The sequence below is a fragment of the Triticum dicoccoides genome, chromosome 7A (genome assembly GCF_002162155.2).
Source record: "Triticum dicoccoides isolate Atlit2015 ecotype Zavitan chromosome 7A, WEW_v2.0, whole genome shotgun sequence".
Lineage (NCBI taxonomy): Eukaryota > Viridiplantae > Streptophyta > Magnoliopsida > Poales > Poaceae > Triticum > Triticum dicoccoides.
The window spans coordinates 724,995,512-725,022,538 of NC_041392.1; the positions used below are offsets into that span (position 1 = coordinate 724,995,512).

The 27,027-nt window shown below is 40.0% G+C and overlaps 2 protein-coding genes and 1 pseudogene across 7 annotated transcripts; all 3 read left to right on the forward strand.

The window, feature by feature from the left end:
• Positions 1–45: 45 nt before the first annotated feature.
• LOC119329029 (putative coatomer subunit beta'-3) lies at positions 46–9,922 on the forward strand. Of its 5 annotated transcripts, XM_037602021.1 has the most exons (18): positions 90–157; positions 1,056–1,104; positions 1,575–1,726; positions 1,826–2,090; positions 2,489–2,714; positions 2,813–2,984; positions 3,052–3,225; positions 3,521–3,787; positions 4,301–4,723; positions 5,559–5,578; positions 5,709–5,730; positions 5,838–5,892; positions 6,248–6,284; positions 6,362–6,696; positions 6,799–6,930; positions 7,014–7,162; positions 7,435–7,506; positions 9,328–9,922. In XM_037602021.1, exons 9-18 carry the CDS (start codon positions 4,695–4,697, stop codon positions 9,575–9,577), a joined length of 1,101 nt encoding a protein of 366 aa, XP_037457918.1. In that variant the 5' UTR covers positions 90–157; positions 1,056–1,104; positions 1,575–1,726; positions 1,826–2,090; positions 2,489–2,714; positions 2,813–2,984; positions 3,052–3,225; positions 3,521–3,787; positions 4,301–4,694; the 3' UTR covers positions 9,578–9,922. The 5 variants fall into 5 exon arrangements, with proteins under 5 accessions (XP_037457916.1, XP_037457918.1, XP_037457917.1 ...); XM_037602020.1 differs by having other exon boundaries at positions 4,301–5,578; XM_037602018.1 differs by having other exon boundaries at positions 5,559–5,730.
• A 6,091-nt stretch (positions 9,923–16,013) lies between these two features.
• On the forward strand, positions 16,014–18,120 carry LOC119329030 (annotated as a pseudogene).
• A 4,622-nt stretch (positions 18,121–22,742) lies between these two features.
• On the forward strand, positions 22,743–25,378 carry LOC119329028 (cysteine-rich receptor-like protein kinase 6). Of its 2 annotated transcripts, none has more exons than XM_037602014.1 (7): positions 22,743–22,976; positions 23,120–23,282; positions 23,373–23,637; positions 23,751–23,991; positions 24,103–24,253; positions 24,351–24,542; positions 25,100–25,378. In XM_037602014.1, the coding sequence occupies exons 1-7, from the start codon at positions 22,777–22,779 to the stop codon at positions 25,160–25,162; spliced, it is 1,275 nt and encodes a 424-aa protein (XP_037457911.1). In that variant the 5' UTR covers positions 22,743–22,776; the 3' UTR covers positions 25,163–25,378. The 2 variants fall into 2 exon arrangements, with proteins under 2 accessions (XP_037457911.1, XP_037457912.1); XM_037602015.1 differs by having other exon boundaries at positions 22,884–22,976; positions 23,077–23,282.
• Positions 25,379–27,027: the final 1,649 nt, after the last annotated feature.

Sequence of the window (27,027 nt, forward strand, 5' to 3'; positions counted from 1 at the left end):
GACCTTATCACAAGTTGTTAAATGTGAAGGTGCCAAGGTGGTCTTCTCAATCCTATGTGAAGTCGTCTACTCTGTTTGGTCTCCTTTGCAGCTCTGCTTGGACGTTTCCTGAGCAAAGCTAGCTAGCTGCCTGCATCCCCACAGATCGATCTTCCAGGTTAGTGCCGCTTCAGCTTTCGGAACGACCAATCAGCCTTCAAGCTTTGCAGTTTATAATTTTCTATAAGCTCTTTGTGGAGTACAGTTTGTCCCCACACATTCCGATCTAAAAAAAAAGAGATGAAATACGGCTTGTTGTTCTGTATCGATCAGCAGTTGCATAAAAGTTGTTAGTTTTCAACTGGGTCATGCATTTAATTGCAGTTGCAGGTACTGGAGAAATTTTGTGCTTCGTTTGATTTTGTAACGGTCTACTTTAGTGAACCTTTCTTCCTCTTGATTTTGGTCCCAAACTCTGTTATCTTAGTCCAGCATCTTTATCTGAATTTGCTTTGCAGTTCAGCTATGTTTACTTAAAATTAGGGTTTACCCTTCAAAATAGGAATAGAAAATTTTCCATTTAGTTTAAGGGAAAACTTTGTTTTTGCCACTCTAGCTTTTGCCCATTTTGCTTATGCCTCTCTAGAATTAGACATATCACTTTTGCCACTCTTAGCTTCTGACAATACATTACAAATGCCATTTTGTGGCAAAAGGAATTATTTTTCATTTCACTTTTGCCACTTCACATTCTGACAATGTATCATAGTTGCCACTCTAAAATTATTGTTTTTGCCATGGAATGGCAATTGTGATGTATTGTCAAAAATTAAGAGTGGCAAAAGTGAAATGTCAAATTCTAGAGTGGCAAAAGTAAAGTGGTCAAAAGCTAGAGTGGCAAAAACAAAGTTTTCCCTTAGTTTAACAACCACGGCTTAGATCAATTTATTACGGGGGAGATGGGGTAGGGGAGGGGTGGACATCTTTTTCGTTCCTGTGTCCATTGCTTTAGTACTCGTATGTATTGTTCATCCTCTTTGATACAGTCTTCTGGTCTCATCATTGGAGACCTGCAGGCTGCAGTGTAATTCATTGGTTCGAGGAATTCGCTCAGGATAAAACCAAGTAGGTTGCCTGCTCCTCTCATAGATAGATGACTACCTTTTCTTTCATGAACTATATTTTTTAAAAGTAACATATAAACTGCTGGAGTGGTTTGGACTGCTGAGATGTTGATCTTTCAAAGTGCATTTGATATGGATCCATTCGAACATCAAGAATGAACAAATATATCTGTGACAGGATAACATCAAGAATGACATGCATCTCTTGACTTTATTTTTTTTCTTAATTTATCTACAAATTTGAGCATGCTATTCACTTCCCACATTATGTTTTTACTGGAGAGGAAATAATCCAGTTGTTGGACTAAGTCATACCAATAATTACTATACTAGAGAAAATTATGCTTGTACTGGTGTTCTGTTACAAACATGGTTATTCTGGGAGATACTACTATCTCAGACGCATTCATGATATCTGTCTAAAAGAGTGTACTTTATATATTTTTTCTCATACTGTTTCCATGTAATCAGATATGGCAAGTGCACATGATGAACTCGAGAAGAAGCCACAAGATTCAAATGCTGCACCAATTCGATTTTCACTAGAATATTTAAAAGACATCACATCTGATTTTTCCACTAAGTCAGTGCTGGGGGAAGGTGGGTATGGAGTGGTTTACAAGGTATGCCCAATTTCTTTTTGGCTCCACTTTTCAAATGTTAGCAGTAGTGATTAATCAAGGACACACATACTTGATATGAAGATATGTTTAATTACACAGGGAATTCTTCAATGTGGTAAAATTATTGCTGTAAAGAAACTTCGGGAACTACATCAAAATGATGAGACATTCCAAAATGAGATCACTTATCTTATGGGGACTAAGCACGAAAATGTAGTACAATTTGTTGGTTACTGCGCAGAATCTACATGGGAATTAAGAGAGTATCCAAGTGGGAGTGGGAAGCATATTCTTGCTGAAATGCCAAACAGGTTGCTCTGCTTCGAGTATGTATCCAACAGAAGCCTTGACAAACATATATCTGGTATGGTTACCAAACACTATTTGTAGCTTATTTTTCTCTATTTATCTCTCCTGGACTTTACCTTATTAGAATACAGCTCAAAATCTAATATTTTGTCAGTTACTAGCCTAAGGATGACTGTTATATCTTCGGAACACTGGCATAATAGAAACTGCATACATTTGATTTCACCTTTACCCACTCACACTTAAAGTGGTGCTCTTATGGAACAAAAAAAGGAGATTGTTTTTTGTGACAAGGAACAATGCACCCACATTTTTAATCCAAAGAGTACTGAAACCTAGATGGTGGGGCCATGCAACCACACCTCCCATCATTTCTTGTGCTGTTTACAGTACCACTATCATAATCATTAAATGGGCTTGAAATTTCTTTTCTTCTGTTTATCAATTCTATAGACGAATCTTTGGGCCTTGAGTGGAATACGAGATATGGCATAATCAAGGGGATTTGCAGTGGCTTGCATTTCCTTCATGAGGAACGCTATATTGTTCATCTGGACCTCAAACCTCAAAATATATTGCTGGATGATACTATGATTCCGAAAATTGCGGATTTTGGATTGTCAAGGCTCTTTCGCGAGAAGAAATCACGAACTGACACTGTTAATCGTGCGGGAACACTGTAAGCTATGCCTCTTGCAGCTCCATCGGTTTTCTATCTTCTTCACGTACTCTGTATATGTTTGTTTACGTCTGCAGTGCTTCCGTATTGTATGGCAGTGGATATATGGCACCAGAATACATAAACCAAGGCTTAATCTCTAAGAAGGCAGATATCTTCAGTTTGGGTGTAATAATAATGGAGATAATCACAGGTCGTAGGGACTATCCAGATGTCAAGCAGGAGAGTCCTCAGAGTACTAGCATATCTTTTCAGCACTTCAGAAAGGAAGTAAGATGAATTAATCTAGCCTTTGCATGTATACCATCATTTTTAGCTCACTATTGCAAATTTGTAGGTACTTGAAAGTTGGAGGAACAAATTTGTATCATCGTCAGTGTATATACCAATGGAACAATATACTCAACAAATAAAATAATGCATCAACATAGCCCGAAAATGCTTGAACCCTGGTATGGAGAGAAGGCCTACTACAAAGGATATAATCCAAGTCCTTGATGCGGCAGACCAAGTATGATCACTCATGTCACATTGCATATGATGTTCTACCTTAATTTTATGAAAGCTTCTACAGGAATATGCCTACATAATATGAGAATGAGCACATATTTTATTCTGCTATATCAGCATTACAATATAATCTACTGTAGCAGTCCTAGTGTATGTAGTTTAAACTGTTGTGCTCTTTTTTTCTTTTTATAAAAGGGTCAAGCTTTATGGAGGATGAAATAAAATGAAGAAAATTAATCATCGGATCTTAATCATAATTGTTGAAAAGTCTCACTGTTGCATGTATATATATATAGGTGGAAGCCTGTGAAGAGTTGCTGTCGGCTATGCAGTGCACAGACCAGTTGCTGGTACTAAACACTACCATGAGCAAGGATCTCATACTGGAGAGATTCACTAAAGACTTGTTCAACTACGAGACAGATAGTGAAGTGTTGGACGAAGCAAAATCTGAGGGTTATTCACCAATGCCTTTGTCGCTGTCGAGCACAGCCAATCAGAATTATCAAGATGCGGCAAAGGAATCTAGTGAGCCACAACCAGCAAGTGACACAGCACCTGAGGTGAACTCACTAATTAGGAATAATAACTTGCACTTAAGTACTGGATAACTAAAAGATACTGTGAGTTGGCTTTTCTGAATGACTGTTGTTTTGACTGGGTTGTTAAAAAACTAGACGATATTCCATATAATCAAAACAGAAATAGAGTACTCCCTCTGTAAATTAATATAATATCTTTTAGATCCCTAAAGTAGTGATCTAAAAGATCTTATATTAGTTTACAGAGGGAGTAAAAAACTAATAATGGTGGACGGAAGATGGCTGTGTGCATCTCATGATGCATAGGAAAGGATATTTACATCATCTAGAAGAGAAATGGTGCAAGAGGAACAGTTGAAGGAACAGAGTGGGAGAAGTCTGTAGGTTGTAAATATATTTTTCCTCGATATTTGCTGTACTTTCATTCTAGCGACATTAGTTATCTCGCCCCAACTTTCTGATATTGCATCTCAATACAAAGTCCTTTCTTTCTTGAAATTTACAAGAATGTTAACAGTGTTAATTCTTCTGCAGGTAATCCTACCAGGCTCTGTTGAGCTTTTTAATGACTCCCCACATATGCTCCACTTCCCCTTTGAACCCAATGAGTTGATCCCGTCCTCTCTGCACCTAAGAAATAATACAGATGCACATGTGCCATTTATGCTTATGAAGAAGAGCAATAACAAAGGGATGTGCTTCGTAAGGCTGCCACTGTATGGCATTGTGCCTCCGAGATCCACTTACACTCTCGTGGTGATAATAGATAAAAAGGAAAACCTACCAGAAGAAAGAGAAGATGAACTAATCCTTCGTAGCATTATAAATGGCAAGTGTAGCTGTACTGCCGTACGGCTTGCTTGCGAGGGACTCTTTGAGGAAGCCGAAAAGTCAGGAAATACTGTGGTGCATACAGTGAGAGCTGTTTATGCTCGGCAAGAAGAGACAACATATGAGGTGAGTTAGTTCTTGTAACAAAACATTTTTGCTCACCTGGGATACTTGCAGTAGTAGTATTGACTAAACATGCTAGTACTATATAGGGCTGCGGACCTGATTTTTCACAAAACAACATAAAATGCAGTGGTCATGTCAACAATAATGGGCCCTTGACTGACATAATTAGTCTCTCAAGTTTGCAAATAAATATACATTATTGTGGAGAAGATTTTCTTATGAATGGAAGTCCACGACCACAGCTTAAGTACCTGCCAGGTCATAAATATGGCTCATGACTATTTCAAATTTGTCAATTCGTTTCTGAAGCAATTATTGCCATTTGTCAAATGAGAAAAACTTAGTAATTAAATCTAGAGTTATCAGAAAGAGACTCTGAGATGAATTAGATTAGGAAGGAGAGAAACCTGAAACTCTTTGAGGACCCTCTCCTATTGTTTTCCTGTAGAAAAAGATAGGCATCCCACGTGAATTACTCTCTCCATTTCTTTTTACTTCGCATATTAGGTTTGTCTTAAGTCAAAACTTTGTAAGGTTTGACCAAATATATATTAAAAAATATCAACATCTACAATACCAAATAAATGCATTCCATGATGAATCTAATGATATCGATTTGATATTATAAATGATGATATTTTTTCTATAAACCTGGTCAAATTTTAGAAAGTTTGAATTAAGACAAACCTAATCTGTGAAGTAAAAAGAAAAAGTGAAACTACATTGAAGAGGCTAATTATGTTGTGGCATTGAAATATAATGCTGCTTCAATGGTGAGTTGACATGATATGCTGATTGATGTTTCTGTTTTTTCATGCATTTACGATGTTGCAAGCAATCCTGCCTCCAGTAAAGGTATGAACTTCTATTCTCTTCATTACATCTTTCTCCATTGAGGCGGTTTCTCTAATGCTCAACCAAGTTTTGTTGTATCGGATCATGCGTATGGATGATACTTACCATACTAGTAACATTTTCTGTCTAGATGCACATCCGTCGGAGCCATGGTGAGTGTGTAGCATTATATGGGTAGTAGAATATTTAAACATCTTTGTTCAAGTGAATGGATTGGATGCCATGATCTGCGTGTGCTAAATATATTCTCGCCTCACAGGATTATAACAAGTCACTGGAGCGGACAAGTTATCATATGGAGCTGTAACACACAGGCAAGTTAATGTGGTACTCCCTCCGTCCCATAATATAAGACCTTATTACATTACATATACTCATATATGGGATGTAATAAGGTCTTATATTATGGGACAGAGGGAGTATTATCTAAGAAGTTAATACTGGAGTAACTGATGAAATACTAATTTTGTTAATGATTGCCAATGTTTGCAATCAGTAAAATCATATATTCGGTGATGTTCGATGTAAGTTGTAAGTCCCGTAACTAAATATTAAAGCTTTTGCTGACAGACTATTCATGGGAAAAAGTAAATGGTCATCACAAAATGCTCAATTTGTGCTGGAAGATGTACCATAGTTTTGTAATTACTTGTTTGTATTTACTGGCAGGAAGTGATGGTTTCTCGTAATGTCGGAATCGGACAAGGTATGCTCTCTGACTACATACATTTTTTTCCATCATACACTGATAATACTAATAACACCATTGGACATTTTCTGCAGTTTGCTCTATTAAATTCATTGCACGCAAGCAATTATTTGTTGTTGGGTTCACTACCGGTTCCATCCATGTTTACAAGTATCAAATTGGACAACTCAAAAAAATAAGACACATCAAGCAGATCTCTGTTGATAATGGTCTCCAATCACTAGCTGTTCACCCAACCCAATCGTATGTACTTTTAGTATTTCATAGGTTCATAAGCCTTTGGGACGGGGAGCGAGGGTGGAAGTTGGTAAGAACATTCACTGGTCACAGCGGGTTTGTAAGGCAAGTCACGTTCAACCCAATGGACACCAACAGTTTTGCTAGTGCTTCGGAAGATAACACGATAAAGGTCTGGGGGAATTTTCTCATCCCCAAACAATATTTGACATTATAAGGATACATTTAACTTCCTACTAGACCTTAACTGCAAGCACATATGCTTGATTTTCAGGTTTGGAATATGGGTTCACCTGAACATAAGTATACTCTATCTGGTCATTCTGGCGGAGTGAACTGCCTGGATTTTTTCATGCGTGCCGGGCAGCAACATTTGGTTACTGGCTCCAACGATATGAATGCCAAGGTTTGCTACTTCCTTAAAGAAATACACATACTATGCACATGACATTGTTAACAATGCGTGCTTTTATTTATTTATCAAAACAGATATGGGACTTGAAGGAAAGAATGTGTGTTTATACACTGAAAGCATTCATGTCTCCGGTTGTTTCTGTCGTTTCCCATCCCACTCTTCCAGTTCTAATTGCAGGTACAAAAGATGGCACTGTTCATTTGTGGAGCTCCACTGATTTCAGGTAATCACCAAAGTATGTCCTTGTGAGATACGTCCGCACCCCTTTATAACCTGCCATTCCTAACATTTGTACATGTGCTGATTTATAATGATATCAAGGATTGTGTGTGTTATTTATGTGTATCTTACAGAGTTGACACCCACTAAGTATTTATTTGTTAGTTATAAATGTTAGAACAGAGACCTAATTTGATCAAAGTTGCTTATTGATACAATTTCACATATTATATAACTAAATTTGTGAGAATTAGTCAGTTGCTTCATATTCCCCAGGCGTATGAGAGTCCTTCATGTTAACAAGAGCGGATTTGTTTCTGGTCTAGCATGTTCTATGGGGTCGAGAAGGTAACCAATTTTTTCTATCATTGTATATTTTTTACTTCTAAGAGCATTGCATTGTTGCATGTCATTTGTTCTGAAGTACTTTCTCCAAAGCAGAATTTCGGAATATAGGTTCGTATTCACCCTTTCATATGTTCAGATAGAGTATACTTATGTGGTATACTCTCTATTTTTGTGGCGCCACATACTTTCTATTTTTTATATGTGGCGCTACAAAACGTAAACGCGGGTGCACATGGAGAATTTCATTAAAAATGAAATATGGGAAAGTCTCATTTTTACTACAATCAGGTATTTGCAGTTGTTTATAGGTAACATACTGATATACTTTTTGTCCACTTTACTCTCTTCCAAGTTTCAATATTGTCTTGACTCACTATACCCTGGTTTTAGACCCTTGTTTTGCTGACATGGATACGTGTTCGGTGGTTTCGTACACATCACCATTTTGAAGGGTGCCATCTTCTTCTATTCACTCCCATGTTACCTTTGACATGAACAAATGCTCCTAACCAGTGGGTCCACCTGGTCAGAGAGACATAACAGATGAGGTTGCTTCCCTGGGAAGCCATGGCGGCGATGAATTAAAGAGCTGACCAGTAGTGGGATGTTGTGAAACTTGCCTTGGCTTAAACAAAAATGAAACCATGGAGCATTGGAAGTTGTTGACAATGGGGTGGTGGTGATGATACATTAAAAACCGGTGACATGGCTGCCACACGTAGACAATATCTATGGTTATTAATGTATATACCTGAATAATACATGAGCGCTTTGTGAGTATGTCATGATTTCCTAGAAACTTGCCATCAGACACTCTCACTCACCCTTCCGGCATCGGCTCAGAGCTTTGTCACACACATCTCTATCATCCGCCTTCAGTCATTGGAGCATTCGGTACCAGGCAAGACAAACAAAATGCAATCATAAATAGAAAAGATTCGTAGCATGGAACCAATCATGAACATTAAGAGCTGTGAGGCTAGACATCCATCCAGCCTAAGTGGATTCCTCATGTATTCTTGCAAACGCCACAAAACAAACAGTATATTAAAGCACAAGGATTGCAACAGGAAGAATACATTTCTCAAGATGAATGCTTAATCCATCTTAAAATCTTCCTCGTGGCAATTGAAGAATTGAGACTGTGGTGATTCAAAACTACGGTGGTAGCTATGGAGATGACGATGGCGGCAGCGATAGGCTAGAGTAAGATTTCACAGGGAGGAGAGTCTTTTTGTTGGTGTGTGAAAGATCGAGTTTAAAGGATCTAGGGGTACAGAATCTATTTTACTAGTGCAATGTTTGTCCATCTTACCAATTTGGTGCAGTGTAGTATATTTTTTCCTAGCCATTGGAATGTTGTTCATGGTTGCCCCCACATCATCAAATCCTAGATCCTCCACTGCGGTTAACTAAACACTATTGATACTTGGGTGGAGTGAAGTGTCAAACACCTGCAATATTTCGAAAACAAGAGACATTACATGTGTACTACAAAGGAAAACAAGAGACATTACATGATAGTATAAGAAAGGGATGTTCTTACCTTGCTTTTTGCATAGTACATAGATAATATGTTTCCATTTTTTTGTTGGTAATTTATCTAAATTTACATTTTGTGGCACAGTGAATTAATTTACTGGGATATTTTTTAGATGTACAAATCCCGTGCATATGGACATATGTTCATTTATAATAGAATGTTCTGTGCTGGTTTAATCTATTTATGCTATTTTTGTGCATATACTTGTCTACATAAGTTATTCTCATTTCCTTATTTATTACGGCAAACATGTAAACCAACTATTCTTTATCTATTAGGGTTGTAATTGGAGATAATCAGACAGTGTCAATGATGGAGATCCATGGTGAAGAACCGGTTGCTAGAGATGGGAACAATGAAATTATATATGAACTACCGCGTTGGTGCACCTATCGTCAAAACAAACAATTTCAGCAGTTGATCCTGGGCGCTATTGCTATAATAGTGTTTCTTCTTTATGCTCTTCTTCGTCGTACGGAAGAGGAAGAGTTATTTTTTCGTGAAGACAATCATCTTTACTTTTCTTAATCCTGCGGGGAAAACTGTTGAAGACAATACAGTGCTCTTTTACATGGTATTCACAAGTATCTTACTTCATGTAGGCACTTAGTATATATGTGTCTAATGTGCATTCACCAAACAGAAATTTACAAGTGCTGAGTGCACGACTAGGGCTGAGTGAACCAAAGTCTGCATGGTGGTTGCGCAATTTGATCAGTTGTAGACGGTCTCCTCCATGTTTTCCTTGCTGCTAGTACGATCTCTCGCATGTCTGCACTTCAGAAAATGGTGCCCACCATCTCCATTCAGTCTGTTGCTGAGGGGGCAGACCGCGTCCACATTCATGCCGTGTCATGGATGATTTCTTCGTAAAGGCAGGCTCTTGTAAATAAAAATGTAAAAATGTATTGATCTTACTCTGAAGTTGCAGCTGCCATACTGATTGCCAGAACAAAGGTGCACCTTTTGTTGGATTTGCTAAAGTGGATTAGAGCTCGCAACCTCATCTCAGCCAATCCGATCCGACCCACTTTTGCTTGTTTGGTAGGGTGCATGAGCTCACATGAGCTATGCTCAACTGATGCAAAAAAGGGCCCTCAACTATGTTCATTTCATGCACCCCAGAGAGGGTGCATGGAGGCAGCCATGCTAGCATCGACCCTTGTCCCCACCCATCAGACCACATCCAGATATGTTTAGATTTTATAAACGGTTCACAATTTCAAATTTTGTTTACATTTTCCAAAAAAAATCAAAATTTCAAATTTTGTTTAAATTTTTGAAAAAGTTCAGAATTCCAAATTTGTTTAAATTTTCGAAAATATTCAAAATTGTTTACATTTTCAAAAAATGTTTAGAATTTCAAAAATCTTTTAAATTTTTAAAAAATTCAGAATTTCTAAGATTATTTAAATTTTTTATAAGTTCAGAATTTCAAATTTGGTTTATTTTTTTGAAAAAAAAAATCAAAAATCAACGTTTTATCTTTTTTCAAAAAAGTTCTCACTTTCAAAATATGTTTAACTTAAAAAAACAGAATTTTAATATTTATTTAAATTTTCAAAAAATGTTTAGAATTTCAAATTTTGTTTATATTCTCAATAAAAGTTCAGAATTTCAAAATATGTTTAATTTTTTTCATGTTTTCTCAATTTTTTTCACCGTTTAAAATAATTATTTGGAATTCGAAATTGTTCAGCATGTCTAAACCCATGCAGGTCGCCAAACAAAGGCACAACTTAGCATGTCTCAGCGCATACACCACTGCCAAACAACAGCAAATGCATGGACTCAGCATGTCTACACTCAGCATGTATGAGAGGAGAATAACTAGGCTAGGTCCATACATGCTACCCAATACACCGTAAATTCTTTAGCTTGTTTAATGTGAGGTGCTTCTTCACCCACAATCCAATGTTTTTTTTTTGTGAATGACCCCCAATCAAATGCTGGCAATGTGACCACACCTTATGTTTGTCTCCCACTCCCTCTGCCCAGTGTGTCGTGGCTGAGTTCGTATCCCTGCACGTGTCAGGCGTACGTGCTACGTTGCTGGGCAGGCGACCACGAGCTTTGATCTTTGGTGGCATTGAATGTAGGTAATGCTCCGGGTATTTGCCCCGACGCCTTCACATCTTTGAGAGCTTTATATGTAGTACTAAATCACTAGATCGTCGATGGCGCGCGTTGCCGCGCCCGTTCATTTTTGCAATAGAATAAAAATAGTTTTTCATAAATATTGTACATAAATAAAGTGCAAAAAGGCGGCTATGATTTTTTTATCAAAATTTAAATTGTACCAAAAAATTACAAATTGTTGCACTACTCAGCCATACCGAGTAATGTATAGAACTGGAGAAACAACACTACGAATTTATCTCACATATCATAGATCAAATTTTTGATAGAACACTACATAGAAGCACTTAGTAGTAATACCCTAGTATGGCATGCCATATATCAACATCATAAAGTACAGGGACCGAGCCTAGGCAACTAAGGAAAACTTCATTATCATCCCTACTATGGTGCTCTTTTTGCATTCGTGTGTGAAGTAAATTTATACACAAAAGCCAAATCGAAAAGGTAGCTTGAAGCCAAATTGCCTAACTTCGAATATACGTATTTATTCTTTGTAGGTAGAAGAAGTAGTGTTGATATAATCTAATATATGACATTAATATTTCGCATGTGATAGAACGGCAAATTTAGTTTCTCAAACTCATGCAAGGAAGTTATTAACATCATACTGAATTTAGATCAGCAGCAAGTTATTCAAATTTGTAGAAGACCCACAATCGAGCATACACCGGATGCAGCAGATGGTTAATAATTCTTTCTCCGCCCCAAGGACTTGGCGATTGTAACTGCAACAAATTAAATGTGGAAAACATCATAAGCATGAGCCAAAACTGATTACAAACACTAAGTTACGAACAAAGCAAATACCCAAGATCTGCTCACCACAAGACAATGGAATTGTAGTGAAGGAAAATCTACGCAAATTTGAAGGTGAAAAGGCAACTTCGTCGATAAGAATAGCACATGTACCACAAAGTGTAAGAAAAATATAATGTGAGATGATATAACTCATTTCAGAAAGGTAGAAGTTTTAAAATAGTACTTGTGATTGAGGATGCACCTCATAGATGGCGGACTCTGAAACAATCGAACCAGTGCACAATAGCAGGCATGCTTGCTAGAACACAAATAGTGAAGAATATCGTTGTGGCATCAATCCCCATTCACGAGAAGAGATCATGCAAAAAAGGGACACGACAGAAATTTACAACATTCTAATGCAAGCAACTACTGTTATGCACAGAATTCCAAGAATGGAAATGTCGTTTTTTTAAGTATTCTTCTAGTGGAATATGGAATATCATTATGGAATTCTTTGCATCCACACAAGTGCTAAGTGCATACATCCTAGTCTGCTCAGTTGATTGAGTGTAGCTACAAAATAAGCTTGATTCTTGGACCTAAATTTGCTGTCAGTTTATAAGAGCTAGACCATTTGTGCGACAATAAAGTGAAAACATCAGCCCTTTGAACCATGAAACTGGAATACCTCCTCTCTGTTCACCTGAAAGTAACAAACAATAAATCAATGAAAAATCTTAGTATTACAAAAAGATAAACTTCCAGAGGTGAAGGAAGAGCCGCGTGGATGTGGCGCAGAAGCATGGTGGCCATCGCGCCTGGGAACACCCAAGCCGCGGAGCAAGCTGACGAGTTGTGGCGAGCGCCGCTGCCATTAGCTCACTTGCCTGCTTTTCCTTTTTCTTCTGCAAAAGCTTTTCGAGCATGCAAACATGTCCAGTTAGATTCTTTTCCGTGTCAGAATATTCCTCGTGAAGGTGCAGAAATAAGCCACTTCGATGCCACTTCACCACAAAAATTTCAGATATCTCATAAGAACCAAATTTATTTCGCAATTAATGTGTTCGGAATGTTCATCATGTCTCTCATCACCAAACACCTACAGTAAAAAAACACATCACTTGCAACTTACAAATATTCTTGATATTGAGGTCCATAGTATTGTTCAGGATCGTTTCACACCATGACTCGGAACACAAAGAATTAATATCGTTTTTACATACAACCACTTCTCAGATTAAAGTAACCATTGATTTGTACGGCCATCTTAGAACTTTTTAAAACTCTGAAGGTTTGAGAAAAGGGACCTTCGTTGTAGCTGATCCGCCTCCATTAAGAATAACGATATATTCTTGATATTGATGTCCATAGTATTGTGGCATCTATGATCAACTGTACGAGATTGGCATAAACTATCTGAGCAGTGAGATATTGATGACCACCTCCAAGAGTAATGATATATTAATTTTAATAGGTTGAGAACTCTACAGCAAAGCTTGAGCCCCTGAAAATATCAGATTTCTTTACACTTCAAATAAAATCAAACACTACAAGTTGGACGGAAAGTAAGTGTGACAGCTCACACACCCAAAATCCCCCATAGTTCTGCACCAACTGCTCAGCGTCCGACCACTTCAAACTTGCAGCGCAATCGTACACGCACGCACGCACACGCACCCACGCAATTGCCGCTCGATGTGCTTAACCTCGTCCTAATCGAAGACGGAAAGAGAAACGGGGAAGCGGGAGAGGGAGAGATATCGAGATCATACGTGGCCCTCAAACATCGTCGAAGTCGAGGGGCGGCCGACGGCCGAGTGCGGGCGCCTTTGTTTCCCGCTCGACTCGCCATCCCTCCATCCTTCGGTTCTCATCTCTCATCTTCCTCTCCCCTTTGATTCGACAAGCACAGAACGTCGAAACACAAAGGTGAGGTGGTACAGGCGGCAAGGCCAGTGGGAACGATCGAGGAGGAGATGGTTGTGCGCTCTCTCTCGACGGCGGCGGACCTAGGTTACGCTCTCGCGCAGTCCTACGGCTGGATCGTGGTTTCCTCAAAGCTACATGGGCTGCAATCCGGGTGCCAGGCCCGATTAACCAGAATTCTCAGATTTTTCTGCGGGAGTAGCTTTCCTTAAGGACAGACGATCAGTTAGCATTCGGACGGCCAATCTCATGCGATCCAATGGACGAAAAGGCACATGGTCTGAGATAACTCGGAAGTGGTTCAATTATACTGTCCTTAATATCTCAGAACAATTAATAATACCTTAATATCCCACACGAATGCAGCAATTAATACTTCCTGGGTGTCCTGATGGGCTGCAGGACAGTCATGGGTGGATTGATGGGGGTGCGGGCCGGTATTAATTTTCCTTTGTGATCAATTAAATGGCTGTTGGTAGTAGGATATTTATTCCCGTTTAAAAAAATCCATTTGGAGAATAATAATAAAGGAAACCATGGCACTTTCTGGAAATCCTGATCCCTGTTAGCTGCACTTCGTTATCTTCTGCATGGCAAGTGCATGCAAGAATTTGTCACTACGTGCAATTTTTGCTCGTTAGTTGGTATCTCGCTCCTCACATGCAAGACTGCAGTGTAGACCCATCGTCAACCTACCACTTGAAGAACCAACAGGACAAGCTAGGTCGCAATGGCATCAAGCTTTCCCGACAAACATTCACAATATTGGTGTTGGAGGAGTCAGTGAACTATTCTACATCTCTATGTTTTTTCAAAAGAAGCTACATACGTCCATGGTTGGGTTCAGCTAGCTATGCAGACGAACAAAGTCGCAAGAATTAGAGCTACGGGGTGAATAAAGAATAGTCTGCATGTTGCATTTAAAAGATGATGGGTACCTTCACGTCCTGTCAGCCATTTACAGTAAACGAATGGAGCCAGGCTGAAAAAGTTTATGATGGTCCCGTCGTTTAAAAACTGACATGCTGTCGTGCCAGAACCCAGTCCACACCGTGTGCTACCTCGCGGGTGGCCGTTGGGGCTAAGATGCTGGCCACGAGCAGAGTTCAATGCGTGTGTTGCGTCGCGGGGCACGACTGCATGTGTCAGCTGGGAATACGCGTCTATACCGTTTCCTATACGCAGAGGAGAGATCATTATACGACGGAAGTGTATTTAATTAGCACGAATCGCGCGGCAACGTGCGGCGTGGATACCGACCGCGCGTGATGGCATGTCCACTCGCCATTATTCGGACCAAATCAGCACATTTTAAAGATGAGGGACCAAATCTGCACTAGGCGATAAATTTAGGGACAACAAATTTACTTATGTAAGCACTATTGGAATCGAGCAATTTGCCAAGGGTCATAAATGTTCGGCAAAAAGTACACCGAATGTTGCACTGGTATAACGGAAAGGCCCCAACCGCTCGCTAGCTCAAATGAGCTCGCATGAACAGTAAATTTTAAACAATAATTAAATAACATTCAAAAAAATCTCAAATTTTTCTGTGGTAAACTTTAACAAATGTTTTTAAGAGCTTGCCAAATTTTTACTTCCTAATGACATTTGTGGAAGTTGCAGAAAAAAAACAAAAACAGTACTCCAGGACGCTTTTGAAAATTGCATTTTTGGAGCATTGATTTTTTTTCTACCAGTCCCACAAGTGTGATTTCATTTCATGCTGAAATTTTGCAAGCATTCAGAACATTCGTCAATGTACCGCACACAAAAAATGTCATGATGTATTTATTTTTGATTTTTTAATGATTTTTCTGTTCATACGGGCTCATTTGAGCTCAAGGTGAGAATAGTCCTGGTATAGTGGTCTTTTCCAAATTCTTTTCGTTGGACACTTGCAAACTTTTTTGCCTAGTGTCGTAAATGGGTAATCGGTAAAATAAATGTGATTGACAGCCAGCTGACGGAAACAACACCTACTGCATGTTCATCTGACCGACACTCGACAAACACAAAACCACAATCGGGAGCCACGTGTCCACCAATTTTGTCGAGTGCACTGTGGCCGACACTCGGCAAACGTCCTCAAGCATCGCAAAAAGCTTAAAGTCTGGTTGAGCCTATTGCTCCTCTTCTGCCCGACCCACAGCAAAACTGGGTCCACGCTGAGCTCAGGAATCGATGTACAAGTACACCGGCATCCCCGGCTCCGACGTCATGCGCAGCCGCGCCGACGGGCAGCTAGTGGCCGTCACGTACATCCCGCGAGGGGAGCAGGTGGACGAGGCCGTGCGGCGGGAGATCATGAGGCACCGGTCGCTGCGCCAACCCAGCGTCGTCCGCCTCAGGGAAGTCGTCCTCACCCCGACGCACCTCGCCGTCGTCTCGGAGCACGCCCCCGACCTCCACCGGCCGGTTCGGCGAGGACGAGGTCCGCCGGGTCAACTCCTCCATTATTGGTTCCTACCTACCAATTCTTTCGCCATGGCGTTCCTTTCTTTCCACCAACCGTCGAAGCTTTTGCCATTTTTTCAGGCGCGTCTGCTGTTCCGGCAACTGGTATCAGGAGTCAGCTACTGCCACTCCATGGTACAGACTAGTACTCTTCCACTGCCAATTACAGCTTCTTGTGGAAACAATGGAGGTAGCTAGGCTGGGAGTACTGAAACTGTGCCGTCTAAATTTTTGGTAGCAAGTCTGCCACCGTGACCTGAAGCTGGAAAACATTCTGCTGGATGGGGGCTGCGCGGGGCCTCCTCGCCTCAAGATATGCGGCCCTGGCGTTTCAAAGGTACTCAAAGATAGAGAATTCGTTTTCACTTCTGCAATAGTCTACACCCTTCGTTCGGAATTACTTGTCACAAAAATGAATGTATCTACAACTAAAATACATATAGATACATTCATTTCTTGGACGAGTAATTCCGAACGAAGGGAGTACATCATACTTGCTCTGCTTAGAGTTAGACGTCAAACTCGGAGTAGTACTTTCTGCCTGAACCTCTGTTGCTTCATTGGTTCGCAGCGTCAGTCGCAGCCGGGAGCGCCCAGAGCGTCTGACCAAACACGTGTGTACATCGCTCCTGAGGTTTTTCAGCAAAGGGAATATGATGGCAAGGTACACATACATACTCCCTCCGTTCCAAAATAGATGACTCAACCTTGTACTACTTTAGTACAAGATTGAGTCATCTATTTTGGAACGGAGGGATTCAGTTCAATGTTAATATGTTACACATACATACATGGATTCGATTGAAAGTTCATACAATCGGGAACTATTTCTCTGTTAATTTCTCAATGTAGATCGCCGATGTGTGGTCCTGTGGAGTGACCCTCTACGCCATGCTAGTCGGTGCCTACCCCTTCCAGTGTCCTGACGACGAGCCAATAAATTTTAGGAAGATAATTCAGGTTAATTTCTCTGTTTCAGCATCTAACTCTCAGTTCCATCTCTATCCATTCTGATCACAAAACTAACGAGAACTTCATATTGCCAGAGGATACAGAGCGTGGAATACTCAGTTCCAAATGACCTGCACCTATCTGCCGAGTGCCGGGACCTCATTTCCAAGATCTTTGTTGCTGACCCAGCTGCTGTGAGTACCTGCTATGTGTATGCAACATTGTTCGAGGAAGTACATATATTTTTGCATAGTGTTATATTATTTCCTTTCAGATACTACTACCGAATAACTATCGTGCTGATTATGAAATACAGAGAATCACGGTGCCTGAGATAAGAAACCATCCATGGTTCTTGAAGAATCTCCCGGCTGATGATAGCACAATGAGCACCGAGGAGGCAGAGCAGCCGACGCAGAGCATGGATGAGATGATGCAGATCCTAGCACTGGCAGAGGCACCATATCTACTGCCGATGACATAGAAGAATTTGTAGATTCAGACCCCTATATTGACATCACCACACGCTAGTACACCTCATATATATTTGATATATTTTCAAACAAATTCCATATGTTACAAGGTATCAAATCTCAAAACATCATAGCAGCAGGAAAACTATATAGCTACAATAACTTGACCACAAGATGGCCAGAAGGGGATAAATTTGAGGTTATCGCTAGTTGGGCTGCCCATGCTTTGATTTCCCCCAAATTGTTACTCTTGTTGCTCGTGATGGTTTTCATTCTTTTCAATATTGCACAACATTTAGCTTACTGGATTAATTAACCATGCTGTTGTAATATTGCTTGAATATCTCGCTAATATGAGAACTGGTTGGTTATGTTGAACAATGTTTAATTTGTGAACCATTTAAATTACTGGACATCAGATCAGTTCTATGGCTACTGCTCACAAGTGCACGTTTACCACATAAAAAAGCATGGTAAACACTTCCGATTTATTTACCCGAATCACTAGAAAAAAAAGAGTACATTTGCCAAAGGCTAGGGAAGCGTAATCTCTCTGCTCGCCACAAGGCATGATCATGACTCATGAGGAGGCATGCAAAAAAGGACCGATGAGAGCTTTGGTGAGGTACGCGCACCCTATTTTTAATTTTTTTTACATAGACAGATATAACTTTTAAACCGAGTGTCCAAATTACAGGTGTTTCCACCATTGCGTTAAAATAGCTTTGAAATTAAATACCATGTCGCCCATGTTACCATGTGTGCACTTCACATGTTAAGTACTCACATTTTTTTATTTGCAAACAATTAAGCCAGAGCCATTGGCACCATTTTAATTTTAGTTCTAAGACATGAACTTTGCAATTATTGATAATTGTATTCATTAATCGATGCTAGGGCTATATCCTCCTTTTTGATAAAAAAAAGTGTGAATCTGTAATGCCTTCCGCATCCCCATGTATTATAAAATGCTAAGCATCATTTATAGTTATACTAGCAAAAGCGCGTGTGCGTTGCAACGTGATAATAAAATTATGGTCTTCAAGTCAAGTTCCAAATATTCACATTGCATACATATACATGTATTTAAATATTTGTGCACCAATCGGTGTACATGTGGACGTAAGACATGTGCATCCTAACATGCTTAGAATGGATTGATGTTGTACTTGATCCTTGATGCATGTATGATTTTATACATCCTCGATGCGTGTGTGAGAAGGAAAAGAAAAGATCAATCTCACGATGATTGAAAAAAATGGAGGGCCCTCTGACGTATGTTCACTTTTACGGATGGCGGGGTGGGTAATCCACTTTAACTTTAGGGGCAGTTTCGATGACAGACAAAAAATTCAGAGAAACAATTAACAACGAGTTTATTTTCACTTACATGTGGCATGTGGATAAATTACTTCAATTTTAGGGCCAATTTCGATGACAGACAAAAACTCAGATAATCAAGTAATGAAGAGTTTCTTCACTTATGGGTGACATTATGTGTAATTTATTATGGGCATCTTAGGGTAGGTGGATGGACCAAAAAAGCAGAGAAACACACCATCCTTTTTTTAGTAGGTATAGGTATAGGTATAGATTTATGGGTGGCGGAGTAGGTAATTTACTTCAACTTTACGGGGCAGTTTCGATGACAAACGAAAAGTTTAGAGAAACAATTAGCGAAGAGTTTTTTCACCTACAGGTGGCGGGTGGGTAATTTACTTCAATTTTAGGGGCAGTTTTAATGATAAACAAACAAATCATATAAACAATCAATGAAGAGTTTTTTCACTTACGGATGACATGATGAGTAATTTATCCAACTTTATGGACAATTTAGTGTAGGTGGACGAACCACAAACTCGGAGAAACGCACCGTTCTTTATTGTTAGGTATAGATTTGCTTAAAAACTGAAATACGGTTCCATTTTTAACATGTTGTGAGTAGGACTAGCTGAGATACGGTTCATCCATGCTTTCTTCCTTCGCTTTTCTCATACTTTGCTAAAACATCTCTAAAAAGAATACCATCAAAGTCTAATATACAACCCTGAATTACGAAACCCTCTACTTTAAATTCTTAAACTACCAAAAGCAGACAAGAAACAACCTTGGACAAGTTTTTGACTGGTCAACGGTATTGTTAGCCGCCATGTCACCCATGTCCACTTAACCCTATAAAAATAATTATGTTCAGCAAAACTTTTTGAACTTCACCAAAATGAATATGAGGGTAGTGTGGATTTTGACAGTTTTTTTAAAAAATCTGGGCATTTCCATTTTTGGTTAAATTTTGAACCAAATAGACTCTAAATTTTAATATTATTCCATATTTTCTATTAAAAAAAACTTTATGAAAATTTATCAAATTGAATATATCAGTAGTTTTGATTTTTTTTGGATATTTGTTTTCGAAATTTTCTGACAACTCTCCTTTTTTTGTCCATTCTTTTGACAAAGTGGCTCTAGATTTGAATTTTTTCCAATTTTTTCCTATTGAATACATGTTGGAACTTTCCTAGATTGAATATGAGGGTAGTGTGCGTCTTTGAGAATTTTATCAAAAGTTTATGGGCACTTTCATATTTTAGCCAAAATGGACCCAAAATGGATCAGAGTTTAAATTTACATTCTATTTTTTATTCAAAAAACTTGTTGAAAATTGCACAGATTGAAAATAAGGGTACTTTGGCCTTTTGATATTATTTTCGAAAAACTCTGGTCACTTTCCTTTTTTTGGCCAAAATTTTCAAAATGGTTGTGGATTTAAATTTTGTTCCAATGTTTTTGTGTTCGGCAAAACTTTTGGAACGTTTCCAGATTGAATAAAGAGGGTAGTAGGATTATTTGAGAATTATTTCAAAAATTCTAGGCACTTTCATTTCTTGGCCAAATTTTGACCCACAATAATTCTGAATTTAAATTTTCATTCTATTTTTCTAGTGAGAAAAACTTGTAAAAAAATTCCTAGATTGAATATAACAGTAGTATGGATTTCGGGTTTTATTTTCAAAAATTTCTTGGCACTTTCCATTTTTGTTCAAATTTTGACTCTAAAAGGCTCTTAATTTGAGTTTTTGATCTATTTTTTTTCTATTCGACAACACTTGTTGAACTTTCACAGATTAAATATAAGGATACTATGGATTTTGGAGTTAAATCCAAAAAACCACCACAATACAGGTGTCGTTATAAAAAAAACACCACTTTACAATCTGTGACACAAAACACCGCCGCAACACGCAAGAAACACTAATCCTAAGTGCTAATTGCTTTGATTATGTCACTAACTGGACAGACTCGTCCATTGGGCTGAGTCAGCAAAAAAGTGCCACATAGACATGTTGACTTGGTCTTCTTCTTCATCGCCCTTTCTCTCCGTGGCATTTCATCAAACACGTCTTGAGTGGGCACCACCATGACGCTCATGGTGGTCATGGCGGACAGCAACCAGAACCAGCAGCCTCTGAGGTACTGGTTCCTGTACTGGAGCGGGGCGCCTCCTCAATGCAATTATCACCGCGCCGGCCGTCGTAGTCCCACGACTGCTAGTTGACAGCGCCGGTGAACAGAAGCATCACTCCTCCAACTCCTTATGCGTCTCATAGCCGTGCGTCCTCCCGACAGTCCCTGACATGGGTCTTGCCTATCGCGCCCATCCAAGAGTTGTTGTTGCATCGTCCAAGCTGGTCCCTTTGCCCGACACACACAAACCACCGGTGTCATGTTCACACTCAAGGTGACCCACTACGTCCCCGACCTCGACGCGGAGCGGGGGCACGGCGAGGTGCTCCGCCACGTGTGCGGGTCGCCGCGTTGTACGCCATGCACTTCCACTCCATCCTCCTGGCCGGCGGCGGTGAGGACGCTTGCGTCCTAGAACTCGTGGATATCGGGTCACCCCACGATGTCCTCCACCACCGGGGTGGCCTCCAAGAGCCTGTGCTTGCCGAGGTGGCCGCGCGGTGTGCCCACGGAACTGGCAAACCTCCATGCACGCACCGTCGCGCACCTCAACATATTTTTGCCAACTCAGCCTAACCAACGGATCCGACCAGTTAGTGATGTCATCAAAGCAATTAGCATTTAGGATAAGTGTTTTTGCCACTAGCAGGGTGATGCGCGCGGTACTTGTTGTCACAAATTGTAAAGTTGCGGTTTTCTGCTAATGACGCATGTATTGTGATGGTTTATCAATTTAACTCGGATTTCTTTTTAGAATGTTTTTAAAAATTTCTAGGCACTTTCATTTTTGGCACATGGGTGACGTGGCGCCTGACGGGACTGTTGACCAGTCAAAAACCAATACATGGCCGGTTTTGACTGTTCGAGGTTCTAAAATAGATGATTTCATAGTTCAAGGTTGCATATTAGACTTTGGTGCTAGTTCAAGGTAGTAATATGGATTTCTCTCGAAATAATAAAGAGAATGATTCACCGGAGCTTTGGGAGCCAAAAGTCATTTCTCATCTGAAGTCCCGCGTCTTCCATTCTTTGTTGATTTTTATTTAGCTTGACCTGAGAAGATGCACACGCATTGCTAATTCATATGCTCGCCTGCGAAGAAGGTATACATTTGTGTGTTGGAAGAGAGAAAATCACCAGACCAAACTATTGGCTTGACTTTCCTGTGTAATTCAAATGCAATGGAGTGCAGCTACAAAGCAGCACAGCACCATTTATCCATTCCATAACCCGGATATGCTTGATACATATTACTTTGTTGATTAAGGGATTGATTAATGCTAGTTGCCACTGAAGTATTATACGTACGCCTTTGGCTTTAGCGTGGCTAACTTAACTACACTATGCCCCATGCAACTTGCCCAAGTGCCAAGTTCAAATTCGAAAGAAAAATAACTTGACAAAGTTCCAACCGCGGGCCCTACCAAGCCTGCAAGCACAAGTGGACGAGTGGACGTAGGCTACGACAGGAACGACGCGTTAGCATGTGGATGGAATTAAATTATGGCGAAGGGATCTAGGAGTAGGTGGTGACACTGACAGACGCGCTTCCCTTTTTTCTGGGCATCTCACCACATGGACCCAAGCGGAGGACTCAACCTCAGCCTCTCCAGTCAGGTCAACATACCACCCTTCGTCCTCCTCGGGCTGGCTGCTCCGTATAAATCTACACCAGCCGGCGGCTATCTAGGAATTCATCTCGCTTCTCTCCCCCCAGCAAGGATTCATCTCGCTCCCCTCTTCTCTGCAAGGATCCCTCGAGTATTCCCCTCAAGGTCAGTGCCTAATTTTGTGAATCTTGAACTGATTATTTTGAGTGCTGGTAGATCCGGTGAAAGTTTTACCTCTTTAATTTAGTCTTGCATACGGAAACAGAGGAGAACTTAATCCGCATTCTGTGGCTCCTCGTGTTTCTCAGCTCCTCAGAAATGGCGACCGGAAGTAATAGTAGTAGCCAAGAGAGCAAGCAGCCAGGCCCCGAGCTGCCCAAGCAGCTGCCGTTCGATTTTCTCAAGAAAATCACCAACGATTTCGGCCAAGACCGGAAGATAAGCGGAAGCCCCTTCGGCACACTCTACAAGGTCTGTTTTCTCTTTCTCCCCTGCTGTTTTCCTCTGCTTCCGGTAAATTTAGGTTATGCTAAAGCAGAGCATACATACGCGATTAAACAGGGGATTGTGCCAGATGACGGCAGAGTGATTGCCGTGAAGAAACTTCAGGAGAACGCGCCCATGCCGGCCGATAAGCAGTTCAACAGAGAGGTCCAGAATGTGATGTCTCTCAAGCATGACAACATAGTGGAGCTTGTCGGGTTCTGCTGCGAAACGCAGAAGAAACTGGTGCAGTTTGATAAGAGATACATCCAGGCGGACATCACCGAAAGCTTAATCTGCTATGAGTATTTACCTAATGGGAGCCTTCAGGAGAATCTTTTTGGTATGTGAACAGCATATCTTGCCTTTCTGTTTCAGTCCTTAACACGGTTGCATTTCAAGCTGGAGCTAGGAAATCACATGCTTAGGATGTTATCTTTGTAACCTGATATGCAGAGCCCAAAGGGTCCACTAAACCAGAAATTGGTTGGGACGTACGCTTCAAAATAATCAAGGGGATTTGCCAAGGCTTACGTTTTCTACACAAGTTGGATATTCCCATTGTCCATATGGATTTGAAGCCTGAGAATATACTGTTGGATGCAAATATGGTGCCAAAGATAGCGGATTTTGCACTCTCAAGGGTCTTTGGCCAAGAACAAACCAGACTCTGCACGCAAACAGTTGTCGGATCATAGTAAGCTCATCATGAAATTTCATTACATAAGCTGGTCATTAGTTACATCATATATTACCGTTCCCCAATCCAATTTTTCCCGATTTAACTTGTGATGTTAATTCCATCCAGTGGGTACATGGCTCCAGAATATCTTTACAGAGGTGAAATATCAGCCCAGTCAGACATATACAGTTTAGGCCTAGTGATAATTGAGATCACCACTGGAGAGCAGAATCCTCGCGAAAAAGACCAACCATCTGCAAGAAGTTTTGTTGATAAAGTAAGAGAAATTATTACTCGGTTATTTCAGAAGGGAAGCATATTTCATACATTTTGTATGTGCATTATAACTAAGCATCTTGATTCCGCTTCTGTAGGTGCGTAAAGAATGGACGCTGGAGAACATAACATCCAAATATTCATCACTGGATCATGAAAGCCTCCAACAAGTTAAAACATGCATTGATATCGGGTCAAACTGTGTTGAGATTGATAGGACAAAAAGACCTCGCATAGAAGAAATTGTTGACTCGCTCAATGGACTACGTTCAAGCCAAAAGGTTACCGAGGTAATATTACAGAGTGCAAATTAAGAGGTTCTACTGTGAGATGATATAATTTAACTTTTTTATAGAAATAACTTCTTTTGGGAACGTTGATCACTTCATTTTCTATGGTAACTAAAAGCTGATAAGTGCCACTTTCCTCGGAGATGTTGCCTATGCACACATGTTTTAAGTAGTGAAATTGCACTCATATTCATGAAGATGCACTATGTTATATGTTAGGTACATTCATATGTTTTAAATTCTCCCAAAAAATGAATTCATTAGTTCGTTATTTAGGTTGCATCATATATATCACACGTCTATATTGCACTCGACATATAGAAAAAATGTTTTGAATAAGATATATGCAACCTGGCCGTTATATGCATAATCTTGTTTATAATACTGGTGTCAACTAAATGCACAATTTACTTTGTTGCTTCTCATTTCTAATGCATAACTTACGGTATTAATTAAACATATATTTTCTAAGTAAATCAAACATCTGGATAAGCATATATATAGTTTACTCTGGAAATTTCAAATGATTCTAACATGCTATATATATGAACTTCCAGGTCTCCCGTCCGCCTACAACTGGCAAGAAGCTAATGGGCTCCATTTTTGGTCTGAAGAAATGAAACATGCACGCCTGTTACTGCTGGAAGATTGTAACTTTAATTTGGAAATAGGAGCCTTTGTTGCCATCTCGTCTTGGAAGCATTTAAGTGTAATTTTCTTATGTGTAATATGTCTTTTTATTACTATTAGTCAACTACCGCAGATGCAATAGTAGTTTTCATGTTGTCTCTGTTTATGGCAGTTTGAAATAAGAATCTGTTTCTCTAGCCTGCAAAGTTGACTAAGATGGCACTCCCTCCGGTCTTTTTTACTCCGCATATAAGATTTGTCTGAAATCAAACTTTGTAAAGTTTGACCAATTTTATAGAAAAAAATATTAACAACCACAATACAAATCGCTATCATTAGGCATGTCATGAAATTAATTTTCATACTGTATAACTTTAGTTTTGTAGATGTTGATTTTTTTTTGATAAATATTGTCATCTGTATGAAGTTTGACTTTAGATAAATCTTATGTGCAGAGTAAAAAGGGCCGGAGGGAGTGCGAGTTTAACTTTGTTTCATTAAGAATTACATCGACCAATTTCAAAAAAAGGTAAAAGTATATGACTAGCTTAGACGTCCTGTCCAGAGCAAAAGTAGGACGCCTACATAGCCGTTTGATATGGTTGGAACAAAATAAGAATAATAACACGTTGAATTCCTCCCTAATATAAGTGTAGCTGCCCCGTGCACTAATTTTATTTGGCTACCTCACGGCTAAAATGCGGTAATAAATCAGGCCGGCCCTCACGGACAAAAGTAGCACGACTAATTTTATTTGGCTACCTCACGGTCGGATGACACTGTAATATTATGAAGCAGCCGATCGTTAATTATCAAAGAAAAAAAAAAGCAGCAGATCGTCTGCGAGTGCCATCGGCCAATTGAACCGGTGTGGGTCACCACAGCACATTTTTAAGAGACACAGCCCGGCCCAAAGCCCAACACTCAGAATGTAAATGGACAACTCGCTGGACTTCGTGGGACTTCAGGAGCAACTAGTTGACGAGCGTTTCTTCGGGAGCCTCACAACTCTCAGCGCCACTTGGCACGCTCTCAGCCGCCCACCACTTGTCGTGCTCTTGGAGCTTCCTCCGGATTTTTTTTCATTTGTCCGCACACGTTTTCGGCTTTTTAAACGGGGTTTTTGGATTTTTTTGACGTTTCGGTTTTCCACCAGTCTTCCTTAGCTTTTGGATAAAAATACTTATTTTTTTTATTTTTGCATGAAAAAACGTGTTTTTTTCTTCCACGAGAGTCACGGTTTTGCTTCCGCGAGAGGCACGGTTTTGCTTTCGTTCCGCGAGAAACGGAAAAAAAACATGTTTTTTGTTTTTTCATTCCGCGAGAGGCACGGTTGTGCTTTCGCGAGATTCACGGCCGTGCCCCTCGGAAACGAAAAAAACGCATTTTCTGTTTTTTTTCCTTCCGTGAGAGGCACGGTTGTGCTTTCGCGAGAGGCACGGCCGTGCCTCTCAGAAACGAAAAAAACACATTTTTTTCCTTCCGCGAGAGGCATGTTTGTACTTTTGCGAGAGGCACGGCCGTGCCTCCTCGGAAACGGAATAAAACGCGTTTTCTCTTCTTTTTTTTTTCCTTCCGCGAGAGGCACGATTTTGCTTCCGCGAAAGGCACGGTTGTGATTTCACGAGAGGCACGGGCATGATTCTTCCGGAAAGGGAAAAAACCATTGTTCTCGGTTCGGTTTTTTCGTCCGATTTTTTTCATCTGGTTTTTTCGTGAAAAACAAGTTCGCCAAAACCTATCAACATGAGATCTAGTTTTGAAGATCTCGGCACGAGGAATCCAACGGTGAAAACGGTTCTAGGTTTGGACACACGGTTTAAGAGATAAAACGTTTTGAATAAACGGATCTACA